This window comes from Peromyscus maniculatus, chromosome 5 (genome assembly GCF_049852395.1).
Source record: "Peromyscus maniculatus bairdii isolate BWxNUB_F1_BW_parent chromosome 5, HU_Pman_BW_mat_3.1, whole genome shotgun sequence".
Lineage (NCBI taxonomy): Eukaryota > Metazoa > Chordata > Mammalia > Rodentia > Cricetidae > Peromyscus > Peromyscus maniculatus.
This window is the reverse complement of record NC_134856.1, coordinates 29,298,627-29,315,105: the sequence shown is the minus strand read 5'-3', so window position 1 is coordinate 29,315,105 and position 16,479 is coordinate 29,298,627. Positions and strand designations below refer to the sequence as shown.

Sequence of the window (16,479 nt, the reverse complement as noted above, 5' to 3'; positions counted from 1 at the left end):
CAAAGTGCTTGCCACACAAGAATGAGGACCTGAGTTCAGTCCTCAGCACAGGTCCCAAGCTGGGCAGCTTGCAGTCCTGTGCTAGCGACAGAGCTGGATCCTGGGGCCTTTGGACAGCGATCCCAGATCAATCTGTGAGCCCCAGGACAGTGAGAGGCCCTGTTCCAAACCCCAAGCTGAACAGCTCCTGAGGGACCACACCTGAGGTTCACCTCTGACCGTACCTGCACACGCAGACAACCCCCTATATATACACTCACACCAACAGAAGTTAGATAGCTGTTACTTACCCATGTGTATTATTTGGTCAGAAATATCATCTGTGATATCTGACACATCCCACATAGCCATGAAAGAGTCGAAGCACGAGCCTTCCTCGGCCTCTCGAATGTAGGGTTTGTAGGAGAAGAAATGGTAATGTGCAATGGCCACAAGGAACATTTCAAGGCAGATTATGAAATCCTACAATAGCCACAAAAATATCCATCATCTTTGGCTTTAAATCTAGTTTTTCAAAATGCTAACATTTTCAAAGTTACATAGGGTGTCAACTTTTAAAATATAATCCAGATTATATTCATTTTTCAACATTTTTTCCACTTCAAACATGACAAGCCAAGGTTTACATTTCTTTTGCCCTCCCTCAGTCAAATATTTCTTAATCTGTTCCTCGAGGACTGTAAGGAAACGTGCAGATATATGTGGACCAGGAATAAAACATTTACCAATCAGTACCTATGGGCCATTTCTCTAGGGTTCCCGCTCCTCTTCATGGAGTAAGCTAACAGTCTTGCCCATGGTTTGCACGATGCAGGTTTAGGACAACACTGTGTCAAACAGCTTAAACAGTAAAAGCCCTTGATTCATTGACAGCACTACTTACCTGCAGGCCCATGGCCACAGCTTCCGCGCTCTGCCATTCCCACGTACGCTTTTCAGAAATAACACCAACCTTCACCAACAGTGCTATAAGGACTGCTTGCCTGTATGTCAAGAAAAGGTAAAGGTCAGATCTAGATCATGAAATGACCAACTGTCTATGCAATTAGGGGCTCTGGAGGGGGCTCAGTGTGTAAAACACTTGCTGCACAAGTGTGAGGACCTGAGTTAGAGTCACAGAAGCCAGGGAAGGCTGGCATGGTGGTGCACATCTGTAAACCCGGAGCTCCTGCAGTGAGCCGAGAGGTGGGGTAAGAGAATCCTGGGAAGACTGCAGGCCGGCGAGCCTGATGTGTGCAGAGTGACAGTTAAGAGACCCCATCTCAAATGAAAGGCGAGGACCGATACCCAAAGCTGTCCTCATTTCCACATGCACACATGGCATGGACGTGTGCCACTCACACAATAAACACATGCATATCCTATACACAAAGAGATTAAAACGTGCACCTAAAAACAGTGAAGGCCTCAATGTACCCCAGGACCCACCACTGCTCTGCCTTCAGGGCATAGTCCCAAACAAGGTCTGCTTATATGAAATATACTCACCTTGCCTCATGAATTTATTCTACTAGCTTCATAAGATGAATTTCATTATGTATTCTCAGACCTTCATCATTTGGCTCATATATCATTTTTGCTTTGAAACTATGCACAAACAATTAGATTCTAAGTTCTAACAGCTTGTAAGTAAAGGGCTGGTACTCAAGTGTATTTACATGTGTAATTACTAGGATTTGATTGTATTATTCATTCATTCATTTAGATACAGGGTCTACCAATGGAACCCTAGTTTTTCTAGGACTTGCTATGCTGATTGACCTGGCCTTGATCTGGCAGCCTCTGCCTCCCAAGTGCTGAGATTAAAGGTATGTGCCACCATGCCTGGATAATTACTAGGACAAAAAATATTTATTTCTGGCTGTGTGTGTGCACACATGTAACATGTTGTGTGTGTGGAGGTCAGAGGCCAGCCTGCAGGAGTCATTTCTTTCCATCTACCTCGTGGGCTCTTTGATGGAACTCCAATCGTCAGGTTGGTGACGGCAAGCTTTTTTTTCCTGCTGGTCCATTTCACTGGCCCTATTAATTTCAGTTTTGATTTCTCTCCCTTTTTAAGCCTTACTTCTTATGATTAGTGTGGCAGGGTGCCAGAGGACAGGTTTGTGGAGTTGGTTCTCTACTTCCACCTATACAGAGGTCCTGGGGATTAAACTCAGTTCATTAGGCTTGCATAGCAAGTGCCTTTCCCCAGGGAGCTAGCCTGCCAGCCCACAGAGTATCTGCATTATAATGCCATCGAGTCCCAGAAGTCTCTGTAGCATATGATGTGTGCCTTCAACTGCTAATGATTACTTCTGGCAGTGCAATTTCATGAATTCCTTCTCCTCTGCCCTGCTGAATTGCTAAACTGGATCGGATTGTTTCTATAACTCTTAGTATCTATCCTGTCCTAACACCATGGCTAGTTTGCTGTTTGCTTTGTGACAGTGAGGACAGACAGTAGGGCAGTGGATACACCAGGCAGACACTGTGATGGATCTCCAGCCCTACCCTGTGTTTTAAAGGACACTCACTGATAAACATTTCCCTGTCCTTACATGTTTTCTCCCAAATTGATAGCTGTTTTAGTTATGACAGATTTTAGGTAATTTGTTCATTTTGAGACAGGGTCTCACTATGTAGCTGACTGGCCTCAAACTTGCTATGTAGACCCTGCTAGCCTTGAACTCAGAGAGAGTCACCTGCTTCTGCCTGCCCGGGGAGTGCTGGGATTAAAGGTATACACCACCACACCAACATCAAGATATTTAGGCTATCTCAAATTATCTTCATCTTTTAAATGTCACAGTGGCCATCTGACTACTTCTTTGATTGTTCAGATACAAGATAACACAATGTGGCAGAGGCTGGTCCACAACTTGCTTTATAGAGCAGGCTGTCCTCAAACTCACAATGTGAGATTCTCTTGCCTCACCCTGAATGCTGGGTTACAGGTATGTACCACCACACATGACTAAGATTATTTGTTTTTTATCTTTTTAAAACTATTTAATATTTATTTTAATGTGCATGCATTTTGCCTGAATGTGTGTATATGATGCATGTGCAGTATCTGCAGATACTAGAAGAGGGCATAACCTGGATCTGAAGTTACAGAAGGTTGGGAGCCACTAACCTTGTTGGTGTTGGGAACTAAACCCAGGTCCTCAGCAAGAGTAGCAAGTGCTCTTGTCCACTGAGCCATCTCTCCATCCCTGTTTCTGTAAATCTTACAAGACCTGAAGGGATGGCTTTTTAAAAAGATGTTCTTATGTGTGTCTGACTGCAAGTCTGTGCATGTGCTCACAGAGGCCAGAGGAGGACTTCAGACCCCTTGGAGCTAGAGTTCCATGAGGTTGTGGGCCGCCAGGCATGGGTGCTGGGGACCAAACTGTGGTCCTCTGGATATGCAGCACACTCTCTTAGCTGATGAGCCTCTCTCCAGCCCCAAAGGCATCTTCCTAGTTCAGGCTGGCCTTGAGTGGTAGTCCTGCCTCAGTCTCCCAAGAGCTGGGATTACAGACAGGCACCACTGAGCCTGGCATTGTATTCACCTTATTTAAAAAAACTCCCTTAACCAACAGTTTTATTGGCATTTATAAAATGAGGATATTTAAGAACAAGCAATACTTACCAGAACAATACGAAAGCTACAAGTTTGACACAAAGAAATTTGCCAACAGGTTTTATAGGGCTGAGCTCTTCCTTTAGCACTGTGTAAAACAGCAGGAGGCAGTACATGGCGAACTAGAAACAAAAGCAACATTCAACATTCTGCAGCAGGAAGACAGTGACAGAACCTTTCCTTAAAGCTGAAACCAGAGTCTACTGACGTTTTAGTGCTTTTAATATGTTGCTGAAGATGCATATATGTGAGATTTCTCAAGACAGGTACGTAACATTTTTCCTGAATATGTTTCTAAGTGTTCACATACTGGAACTCAAAGCAATAAACAAATGACATGAACGGAAGGTTTCCTTCAGTCAAAGAAAAAGGCAACACAAATTACCGCCACTTTTATAAAAACAGATTCTTATTATTAGCTAGTCTCTTGTGTAACATTCACACACACACACACACACACACACAGAGAGAGAGAGAGAGAGAGAGAGAGAGAGAGAGAGAGAGAGAGAGAGAGAGTTTATAAGGCAACACGTTAAATAAGTACAGTTTCAGCAAAACTGTGATCATGAAATCTGCATCACACAAACCATTTCCTTGAGAGCAGTGTGTAAGTCCAGCTGGCCTTACTTCTTAAAATAAATGCCCAAGTTTAGAGTCAGTTACAATAACCAACCAGCATTTCAACAGCAAGAAGCATTTCTGGAAGCTTACTTTCCCCATTAAAACCAGGAGATACTTTATGCTAATTTAAAATACTTCAGGATATGAGAGCAGTAAAGGAAGAACCGAGTTCAGACCTTGCACTGGAGCAGGGCCACCCAGGGTGCTTGTCACACACTCCCGGGCCCTGGGTTCTAGCTCTAGTACCACTAAAAACAAACAGACTCTTAGCACTGAGCCGTTTCTTTGTACATAGGAACTGTGACCCTCATGCTGGGATCTGACCCAGGGCTGTGTAATAGGCAAACACTCCAGGCGTATTCCACAGTCATAACCCAATTTTCTAACATCTGTCATGAACTAAAATGAAATTTTGTCCCCCAATATCTTTTTCAACTGAAAGTAGCTAACTTTTGTGTATGTTTCATAAGGTTTACTTTTAGTATCTGTCTAAATGCCAATGGGAGGACCAAACTGTGCCCACCGGGTTTAGAGTGTTTCCAGTCCTTTCTTATAATGGGCATTACATCCCAGAAGGCTAAAACACTTCTACCATTTCTTTAGACTACATTCCCAGAAAAAGACTGCTGGTCATGGAGATGAACATGAGAGAAAGCTCTGGAGACAGACCCCATTTATTTCCATTATAAACTTCCTTCCTTCCTTCCTTCCTTCCTTCCTTCCTTCCTTCCTTCCTTCCTTCCTTCCTTCCTTCCTTCCTTTTTTTTTTTTTGGTGTTTTGAGAAAGGGTTTCTCTGTGTAGCCCTGGCTGTCCTGGAACTCACTTTGTAGATCAGGCTGGCCTCAAACTCAGAGATCTGCCTGCCTCTGCTCCCCAAATTCTGGGATTAAAGGCATGCAATGCCATGCTTGGCTCCATCATAAACTTCTAATAATTTATGTATTAGAAGTGTTTGTTACTATACTGTAAAAAGCACTATCCAAAGACTTTAGATGAAATACACATCAGCTTAAGAGAGCCTTTCAGTGCCTAGAACAACACTCATTTTTTTTTTTGGGAAACAAAAGTCATTTTTAATTTTCCTTTAATTCTAAATATAGATCAGAGATTTAAATTCTTGCTGTTTTGTTTGTTTATTTTTTTGGTCTTTTGAGACAGGGTTTCTCTGTGTAGCCATGGCTGTCCTGGAAATCAATCTGTAGACCAGATGGCCTCAAACTCAGAGATCTGCCTGCCCCTGCCTCCCAATTAAGGTGTGAGCCTCCACCACCTGGTGAACTCTTCCATTTTTATTTAAACTCTCTCCTCTCATGCCAATTAGACTTTTCCCTCTTAATGAATAGGTCTATTGCATTGTTTTGTTTATTTAGAAGGCACACCATGCTTATCCTCACAAGGCTGTGTGGTCACAAGAGCAAACAGCTCTGCATGTAAGTCACCAAATCATTCATGAACATATTACTGTACTTCTATATTGTATAAAGGTATATATTAAAGCTGTTTCAAGTTCCATGTACAAATTAAAAGGTAATTTTTTCCTCAAGAAATAGTGTCTGATAATATTTAGCAACAGAAACAAATTTAGTACAATTGAGAAGAATGATGATTTACTTACCAGTTCTGACAAATTATTTATTATAACCAAGTAAGTCCTTGCATTGGAGAAACCAAATTTCCCTTCATCGTAGACACCAACCAATTCACATATCCTTAAAAATGGCAAGAATAAACTTTATGACTGACCAAGTAAACCAGTATCTTAATATGTACCCTTTAGAGACTTATTTTATGCATACAAATGTCTTACCTGCATGTATACGTGTGCACAATGTGCATGCAATGCCCTTGGCGACCAGAAGAGGGAACTGGATACTCTGGAACTAGATTTCACTAAACCTCTGCAAGAGTACCAAGTGCTCTTAACACTGAGTGCTCCACTGAGTGCTCTCCAGCCCTGAACACGTTCTTAAGGTGTAGTGGTAGCAACACTTAAAATTTAGAGTCTGTTTACTTTAGTAAAGCCTGTTTACTTCAGTAAGTCTGTTTATTTTAGTAAGCCTAATTTTGGTTTTTCTGATGTGTTGTACATTCTGCTCTCAAAGAATGTGAAAATCATGGCAATCCTTTGCATTGTTCATCATAATAGAGTCCGGCTTTTATATATGTATTTACACTATTAATCAACATTGTTCTTCTACTTGTTTTTTCCATTTAAGAACATCAACTGTTTTTTTTTTTTTTTAAGACAGGGCCCAGTCTGGCCTTAAACTCTCAATTCTCCTGCCTCTACCTTCAAGTGCTAGGATTATTTGCCATGAATCACTACACTTGTTTTCTGTCATGTTGAGAATTAAACCCAGGGCTTTGTGCATACAAGGCAAACACTCTTATCAACTGAGCTATATTCCCAGTTATGTATCATAAAGATTTAAAAAAAGCTAAAGGAAGGCCATACTTACAATGTTATAAGACTGATAATTGGTCTGATCACAGTGTACTGCAGCACTCCCAGTTTGCATCGAAAGAGCAGCATTCTGCAGAAGAAAGAGAACATAACATCTCAACTATTCAGTGGCATCAGAACATCGCAAAGCCTCCAAATTAAAATCACGTTGACAGCTGACACTAATTATATTGATTTCTGCCAATTTCATTCTCCTAAATGATAGTAGGGTAAGAATGTGGTGGCAACACGGAAATCTGAAGACCACTTTGAAATTATTTAGTAACTTTATCTCCTAAAGCCTCCCTTCAGCTCCACTATAGTGCAACACAGAACAGAAGGAACAGAAAAAGGTGCTGGGATCTTGGTCTTTTCCTGTTTCCCACTCTTGCCCTGATACACTGCAAATCAACAGGACCAAATGAACTGAGTCTGTGAGTCAAATAAAACCGATTATCTCAGGAGCTTTGCTGTTAGAACTGATAGTGATGGCTCTAACTAACACAGGAGAAAAACGGAGGCACAAATGAACTGTGAGCTTGTGCACACGCACGTGTATAAAGCATTGACATTTAGGATGCAGCTTCCTGGTGAATGTGTTTACAGAAAGATTTCCTGGGACAGGCAAACTACCCTGAGGGTGGGCGGCGATCCACAGGCTGGGGCCCTGGACTGAACACGAGGCAGTGAGCTGAGTTCTGGCTTTTCTCTCTGCTTCCTGACAGCAGATGGAGTATGACATCATGCACCTGCCACGTGCCTTTCCCACCATGAGGGACTGCACCCTCAACTGTGTTCCTAAGTTGCTTTTGTCAGTGACTTTGTCTCAACAGGGAGACGAGTACAAGACAATTAGCTGTATGATCACGTGCACAATCATTTAGGCTCCAGTTCCCAACTGAAAAAAAAATGCTGATTAAATATTTCCTAATACATTGATGAACTTTTCTATTGTGGTAAGCAATGTAAAAAAATAAAAAAAAAAAACCCTCTCAACATGTACATTGTAATAATGTATTTTATTATCTTTCAACATGTACATTGTAATAATGTATTTTATTATCTTTCAACATGTACATTGTAATAATGTATTTTATTATCTTTCAAACTGTATTATGTGCTACATAGGGTAAGAGCTCTGCCTACTGTCCCCGCCCCTTGCAGAGAGCTGACTGATATTTCAGACCCACACAGAGGCCCGTTAAAACCAAACACACTTACTCTCCCATCGCCCACGGCGGACAGCAGAAGAGTGGAATGAGATGCTGTTCCTGCTCTTTTGCTTCCAGGTATAACATTACATTTGGGATCCGAATTGTTAAATAATTGGTCAGGAAGATCATAAAGTTATAAATGGTGTAAGCTTCATAGCAGTCTCTGCAGGTATCGGCATAGATTCCAACTTGGGGGAATTTTAAGGCCAACCACTATGGAAAAGCACAGATGTTAAAGAGAAATGCTACTGATTCAGAAAATGCTACTGAAGGCATTTTTTCCTTTTTTCTTTCCAGATAGGGTCTATGTAACCTGGATGTCCTGGAACTTACTATGTCCAGCAGGCTGGCCTCCAACTTAAGTGTTCCACCTGAGTGATGGGATTAAAGGCATGCAACACCACACCTGGCTAAAGCCATTTTCTTTAGTTGTGTCTACTGTGGAAAGTGTTTTTTCCTTTTATTTTCTTTTTTTGGGGTGGGGTGGTGTACAAATAAAAGACAATAACTAAAAAGCATGATAGCGAACTATCAGCATCCTTATGAGAATCTGCATCTATGGGTTCAGCCAACCCTGGAGCAGAAATATTTGTAACAGCCCCTGACCCCAGGTCTGCATTCTGGAACTCATTATACAGACAAGGCTGGCCTTGAACTCACAGAGGTCCCCTTACCTGTGTATGACACTGATATTCTATCAGGTGTCATAAGCCATCTAGAGCTGACCGTAAGGACAGGGGAGACACACTAGTCCATATGCTGATGCTAACCATTCTATATAAGGGAACAGAGCATCAGCACATTTTGATGCCTGGGGTGGGAAAGTATTCTCTTGTGGCTACTTATTGAGGAGGGTAATTACAATATTTCATTATTTAAAAGATTAAGAGCCACTAATCTTAAATTTAAGCAACTGAGCAAAGAAAACAGCTACACATTAAAATGTCTGAAACAGGGCCGGAGAGATGGCTCAGGGGTTAAAAACACTGACTGCTCTTCCAGAGGTCCTGAGTTCAATTCCCAGCAACCACATAGTGGCTCACAACCATCTGTAATGAGATCTGGTCCCTCTTCTGGCCTGCAGGGATACATGCAGACATTACACTGAATATATAATAAATAAATATATATAATATATATTTAAAAAATGTCTGAAACATCTGCATTTTTCACTATATTATCTTCCTCACCAACACTAACAACATGTGAACTTGGCCAGTTGCAGTGGCGCACGTCTTTAATACCAACACTCGGGAGACAGAGGCAGGGGGCTCTCTGTGAGTTCGGGCCCAACCTGCTCTACATAGTGAGTTCCAGGACAGCCAGATCTACGTAGTGAGACCCTATCTCAAAAATATAAAGACAAATAATAAGTAAAAACAGAAAGAAAGAAAAAGCTGGGTTGTGATGGCGCACACACCTTTGATCCCAGCACTCAGGTGGCAGAGGCAGGTGGATCTCTGAGTTTGAGTCCAGCCTGGTCTCCAGGGTTAGTTCCAGGACAGCTAGGGCTACACAGAGAAACCCTGTCTCAAAAAAAAAACCCAAAAAACAAAAACAAAAACAAAAAAACCCACAAAAAACTATGAAAAATTTCACTATTAATCTCTTTTTAAAAGTCAATATTATGTGTTTATTACTTTATTAAGCTTTTTTTTTTTTCTTTCCGGAGACAGGGTGTAGTTTTGGTGCCTTTCCTGGATCTCACTCTGTAGACCAGGCTGGCCTCGAACTCACAGAGATCCACCTGGCTCTGCCTCCCGAGTGCTGGTATTAAAGGCGTGCACCACCACTGCCTGGCTATTAAGCATTCTTTAGTAAGCATAGTTGTGTCAGAAAAGAAGCAAGGTGGTGGTGGCACACGCCTTTAATCCCAGCACTCACTGGGGAGACAGAGGTAGGTGGGTCTCTGAGTATGAAGCCAGCCTGGTCTACAGTATGAGTTCCAGGACAGCCAGGGCTACATGGAAAAACCCTGTTTCAAAAAACCAGAAAAAAAAGGTGTCCTAAAACATTTTTTAAAAAGATTTATTTACTTTATTATTTTATGTGCATAAGTATTTTGTCTACTTGTATGCATATGTGCTATGTTCATGCCTGGTGCCTACAGAGATCAGAAATTGGATTCCCTGGGACTGGAGTTATAGTTGTGAGCTGCCATGTGGGTGCTGGGAATTGAACCTGGGTCCTCTAGAAGAGAAAAGTACTCCTTACCACTGAGCCATCTCTCCAGCCAAAGAATTCTTAACGAAATACAATAAAATATACTTACACTATCTAAACTGTATATTGGGACCATCCAAAGAATCCTACAGAAAGTAAAACATAAAAAACACTTAATATCATCTTTATGATTTAAGTCAGTCAATAGTAGTAATAGCAAATACATTAAGATTTGACCTCATAATAGGTTTTTGAAGTTCGGGTTGTGTGTAATGCATCATGTGTTGCAGAATCCCCCAGAAGGACACATGTACCGTCAACAGCATAAAGATACCAGCAATAAGCCATGCTTTAGCATGTATTCCAACCTTGAAAAACAAAAGAACACATTGGTTTAGATTCTGATATTAAAACTATAAAGATCAATATTTTTGTCTTAAATTTTCATTAGATTACTGATACTGCTTGGTATTTCCCAAATAATTAGTAGCAATTAAAAAAAGATTTACTTTTTAAAAAATTCTATGTATGTGTGTGTCTGTGTGTGAATATGTGCTTGTGTGAGTGTGGGTACCTGCTGAGGTCAGAAGAGGGTGCTAGATTTTTGGGGCTGGAGTTACAGAGTGTGGTAGCACACACCTTTAGTCCCAGTAACTTGAGAGGCAGAAGGGTCTCTGTGAGCTCCAGGACAGCCTGACAAAAGAACCCTCCTCCTCATCCTTCTCCTCAAAGACAAACAAAAAGAACATTTGCATAGTATCTCTGCCCATTCCTAGTGTGTTATTTGCTTTCTGTATCCGATTCTCGTTTGCTGTTTATGAGCTAAAATTTTGAGGAAATGCCCCAGTTAAGCCTCTAACCTTGAACACAAAAACAAAACCTTTCTTTGATCTTCTCAGTCCCCTCTACCTATTGTGCTATCATTTCTCGGCTCCTTCGGAGTCAAAATCTTCAAAACTCATATATTCTCCGGATTCTAAGTTTTCACCACACATTCGTACTTCAACAATTCTGTTCTGGGTTTGGTCCTCCCAGCTCCAGTAATCACTAAGCTCCCACTGACCTTTCTCCTTGTGAAGAGTGATAGGCAGGTTGGCAACAGTGCACACTATTCAGAATGTCCCCTCGAGACCCTCCTCCCGGGCATTCACTTCATTGGTTCCTTGTGAATTCCTGGGAAATGCTGGTGCCAGGTCCCTTGCTGCTCCTTCTGTGTGTCCTTGATCTCAAGCATTCTTTAACTGCGGACACTGTCTAAAGTCTGACCATTAGTACCTAGGTGTGCTCCCCTTTAGAGGTCGGAACTTAACCCCTATTGCAAACGGCCATATTTGGAGATAAGGCTGATGGGAAGTGACTTAGGTGAAATGAGGTCATAGTCTCATAGGGCTGGCGATCTCAAAATGAGATCGTTCAACCACCTGAGGATTCAGCAAGGGCATGGCCATCTGCAACCTGAGAGTACCTTCCCTAGACAGCAACCCTCTGGTCCCCATGATATCTGACTCCAAAATAGTTTTCAAGACTGAAAACACAAATTCCTGTTGAAGGCACTCAGTTCATGGTATACACATGTGCTTCTGTGTGTGTGTGTGTGTGTGTGTGTGTGTGTGTGTGTGTGTGTGTGTGTGCAGGTGTGCATGTGTGGAGGTCAGAGGTCAGCTCTGGGGAGTCAGCTCTCCTTCCAGCTTAGGAACCAGGGCGTCTCTTGTTTCTGCTGCTGTGCTGCAGAGTGGAGGCAGCTGGCTGGCGAGCTTCCAGGCAATTCCGTGTCCACCTCCCATCTTGCCATAGATGCCAGTCAGGTGGGTCACAGAGAGGGAACTCAAGTGGTCGGGTTTCCTGGTTATTGCTCCACCTGCTGAGCTGTCTCCACGGCCCTTTATTATGGCAGAGAGTAGATTAAACAAGACGTGTACCTGCAATTGAAACTGTTCTGAGGTCCAGACTTGCATATCCAAGTGCATTTTTTGACAGGCTCACCCGCACATCCTCCATTAAACATCCCTGTCAGAACTTGAGGGACTCAACTTGGGGAGTTAGCAGTTTACACTGCAGATTAGAATTGGTCTTAAAGGTTCATGGCACTTTCAAACTGTTATGCCCAGATTGTGACCCCCCAAAGAGTCCACCGTAGACCTTTGGATGTCCAGAATGCAACAGCAAGGTTTATTCTGCAGATACAAGTCTAGACAGGGGCTCATTCCTACACGCAATACAGTGAGGCAGGGAGGAGTGCCTCTTTCTTGGGGAAGTTAGTTTTTATAGGCAAAACCCATAAAATTTCTTAGAGGGGAGGGGGTTAGTACGGGTCCATCCTTGATTGGTCAAGTTTTTCCCGGGCCTGGACTTTATCTTATTTTAGCTTGTCTGTTTGCCTTGTCAGGAGTTTTACAACTTCTCTCCGGGGTCAGGTCTTGTTATCTCTGGAGAGGGGCATCTCGTGGTTAATTGGTTACCATCAGACATCCTGACTCTGTTCTTTTGTTCCTGGGGCTGGCGCCATCATTTCTGGGGACTTGAAACTGGCCTGGCCTAAATCACAGTCCCCAAAGCCCCCACTGAAGACCTTAGGTACAGAATGCAAAAGTAAGGTGTTTTCTAAGTTTACAAGTCTCCAGGGAGGCTCTTCCAAACCTCTCACTCACAGCAGGGAGGTGGGAAGGAGCTCTCCCCTTTCTTTGTGAGGCTAGTTCTTAAAGGCACAGACCATATAATTTATTTTAACCCGCCTCCCTTTTTAGTCTTTTGGTCGAATATCCTGACTGTTTTCCAAAGTCCCTGTAGCAGATACAGCCACCTGGGGAAAAGGGGTCTAAGTTCTTATCTACACTTAGGAATCCTGGTTTAAACCTCTCTTTGTCTGTAGGGGATAGAGTGGGGGATTTTACTGAGGTATCACATTTCCCCCCTTTCTTTGTTCCTAGAGGGGCTCAATCATGAGCCCCTAACTTGCTCTAATTTAAGAGATTCCCATGTCCTCACTTCGGGGTCTGCATATGACTCATATTTGGTGGTCCTGACTTGTGTATAACTCCGTTGTACCATGAGTTATATGCTGCCAAGCCTGTTTTATAAATTGTACTTGTCTGTTAAGGGTATAGGGCCTGAGTAAGATAATGAGGATCATAGTGGGCCCTATTAGACTTGCCTCTATGTTAGGGAGCTTTTTTTTTGACCCAGCATTTCAGCCTTATTGAAGAGGGAAAATGGACGAAGTGTTTTCTTCTGGAACTGCTTCAAGCTGGCACTGGGGCGCAGTTGTCGGGCATGGGGCAGAAAGCTGAAATGCTGGTCAAAGACTGGGCAAGGGGCATTTGTCAGAAGCATGTAGCTGCCTGACCCCATAGGGACAGGGAAGAATCATGTTAGCTGGGCTGGTCCATGTCAGCTTTTAGCAAGTCTGGAGCTCACAGTCGTCTGGAGCAATGCAGTCAGCAACTGAAGCTTGGAGGTGACTGCCAGCCAAATGGAGATCTGTTGAGACAAATTTAAACTAGAAACAGAAGTTAAAATTTATGAACTTATTTGGAACCCCTAGGTCCATATCTTTAGTAATGGGAAAAGCACTAGTCCCAAAACTATGAGAGAGGAAAATACTATCTTTAGGAATACTTATCTGGGGTCCTTCCGACCTCTGTGAAGTGGGTCTAGGTTTTATGACTCTTTTGATCCTTTGAGGCCTACTTACAAAATGACATAAAAGTTTTAGATACGTTAGTATTACTAATTTGTACTGAAATCTATATTGTAAACAAAGCAGGTAATGGGTATCTGTAAAACAGCAGAAGTGGACTCATACCTTTGAGTCCCAACAAGAACTACAGATTTGGGTTAAAAGCTTGTGCATTTTTCTTCTGTCCAGAAAGCCAGGTATAAATTGGACAGAGATTTTTGGCCTCATGAGAAGCACTTTTAGGTTTATATTTATATATATTTAGATGACATCTAAAACAAATTTAAAATGTTGAGCTTGTAACTGAACAATAAGTAGTCATTGCTCTACCAGCTCATCAGGGCTCCTAAATGTTAAGCTCTGAACCATAGAACAAGAGAGTAATCTGAAATATATTTTATCTTAAATCATTTTTTTTGAGATCATCAAAGCTTAGAAGTTTTTTTTTTTTATCGTAAAAGTGAACTAACAAGCTAGTTATCTCCTTGCAGAAGGATCTGATTGATGCTCCCATGCTGACAAAGTTGGAGCTAGCCTAGCCATCAGTACTATCAGAAATCTGAGAAGGATAATATCTGAGTGCAGACCAAGAAGCTTCCAATCCTATAAATTACAGGGACCAATCCCTACCCAGGTCTCTAGAGCGTTGGAGGCACCAGTCAGAACAGCATCAATCTTCTTTCACCATCCAGCCCATTACGATCCTGTTTCCTGACTTCAGCACCAGCAGTTCCATCACAAGCTTCCCATCAGTTCCTTTACCAGGCTCTAATGTGACCATCATTTTTTTATCAGGCTGGGGGATGCTTCGGAAGAGACAATGTTGCTCCCAGATGAACTGTCCAGTCAACTTGATATCTACATCTACCTGGCCAACCCTGGTGACATTATCTTTGATATGGTAGGGAAGACATTCAGATATCAAGGGGTCCTCATTTAGATTTACCAGGTAGGGAGTCTTTTACAGTACAGTACCATCCTCTCGGACAGCCATGCCCATCTTAGCCAGCAATGTTTCTCTCTCCATTCTGAGGGCTTTTGTCTTAGGAGGATTTTTTTTTTTAAGTCTCATTTATCTTGGCAATAATCTTTTTCGACTCCTGTAGCCTCTCTATGGCCTCCTCAGGCCCAATCTGGGGCTCAGCACTGGGGGAGAAGGAGGGCTCCAGCTCCCCATTGTGTGGAGGAGGAGACTAGGGTGAAGCTGGGGTGGGAGGAGATGATACCACTGACAGAGCATCTCCAGGACTGTTCTCTTTTACCTTTAGACCTCTTAGGGCAGAGGCTGAGAGTCCTTGAGTCATCAGCAGCTCCCAAAAATGCGCCACCTCCTTCTGCAGCTCTCGGGTAAGCCAGGCATTGGGGCATCTTGCCCTGTGGTCAGTGTAGCCATGATCCAGGCAGAGACGTTGTGGTGCCTTGTATGTAATCTTCTTTGGAGACCTTGGGTCACTGCTAGGATTGGAAGCCTGTCTGATATAATAAGCTTTTAGATCAACATTTAAATGCCATATTCTGCAGATCTCTGAAGTATGAGGGCTGTCCAAGTGTATCTGAATAGACAAACTTTGATTCTAGTTACTTGTTTCAAGCTCAACCCTGAAAACATATGCAAAGGACTGAGTAAATAAGTAAACATATCCCTGTAATATTATATCAGTATTTATTTATCCTGATTATAATTTTAAAAAAAAAACTCAATTATTTATGACTGACTATTTATGTTCTTTAATAGTCTACAAAAGTAGCCTAAAAACAATGCTTTTAAGTTGAAGCTCTTCTAGCATCAAATACAGGTTCAGTAAAGAAACCAAAATAAAATATCATTATATAACATTCTGAAGCCTGAACATACCTTGGGTAAGAAGAAACATTTTTTTAAAAACTGTTTTTAAAAGACTGAGATCTCTCAAATGTCTTTCACCATTGCAACTAGACTCTTTTTGGAACTCTAGTCCTGCCATACATTTGCAAATCTCAGCTGTTTCCTATGATTCCTTTATGTTGCAAAGTTTGGGTGCCAGAGCAAGGTATATTCCTGTATATAAAAGCATTGATGTGCAACTTTAATATTAATCAAATACCTTATTTATTAAACATATGTTTCCATCTATTTAAATTCTCTAGAAACTTGCTGTTGAACACTTGGTAAGGACATAAGTATTAGGTATTAACCCGAGTAGATCTTTATAACCTTAGTAAAAGATGGCTGCCAGCCACATGGCTGCCCATGAGGTCACCAGCCAAGATGAAGGGAGCCACGTGGTTGCTGTTTAAAGCTCGTTTTTTTTTTAAACAATAACTTGCACGCATACACACAGTTGGATCCAAGTTATATACATACATACATACAGTTAAAGCTTGCTTTCATTTTCAAGTCACATGCCTGTATACATACATACATAAGCAGTTTGCAGAATCATTAGCCATTTTTAAGATGAAAACAAATAAGAATTAACTTTTAAATTCAGTATTTGCAGGTATAAGAAACCATAACAAACAGTTTACATCACATCCCCTCTGACCTTCTACAACCTTCCATGTACCTTCAGTCCATTCCTTTGATCCCTCAAACATTTACGCTAGACAAATTTTATTTTTTTTTCCTTTAAAACAGAAACTCTTACCAAAGTCCTTCTTGTGATTTCCCTCAGTACTCTAGAATATATTGTAAAGTTGCAATATTTTAAACAAGAACAGAAATACATGCATATACCATAACAAGAAGAACTCTGAATTTGCATCAGCACTATA

The 16,479-nt window shown here is 41.8% G+C and overlaps 1 protein-coding gene across 4 annotated transcripts in view; it reads right to left on the bottom strand.

Moving 5' to 3' along the window:
• LOC143273115 (transmembrane protein 184C-like) overlaps positions 1–16,479 on the bottom strand; it is a 92,308-nt gene that overhangs the window by 28,988 nt on the left and 46,841 nt on the right. For all 4 annotated transcript variants that reach the window (XM_076571479.1, XM_076571481.1, XM_076571480.1 and 1 more), the window contains exons 2-9: positions 10,287–10,417; positions 10,159–10,195; positions 7,894–8,099; positions 6,689–6,763; positions 5,845–5,938; positions 3,617–3,729; positions 884–983; positions 291–462 (exon numbers count right to left, since the gene is read on the bottom strand). In XM_076571479.1, coding sequence (XP_076427594.1) covers positions 291–462; positions 884–983; positions 3,617–3,729; positions 5,845–5,938; positions 6,689–6,763; positions 7,894–8,099; positions 10,159–10,195; positions 10,287–10,375 — 886 coding nt within the window. In that variant the 5' untranslated portion in view covers positions 10,376–10,417. The remainder of the gene's footprint in view (positions 1–290; positions 463–883; positions 984–3,616; positions 3,730–5,844; positions 5,939–6,688; positions 6,764–7,893; positions 8,100–10,158; positions 10,196–10,286; positions 10,418–16,479) is intronic.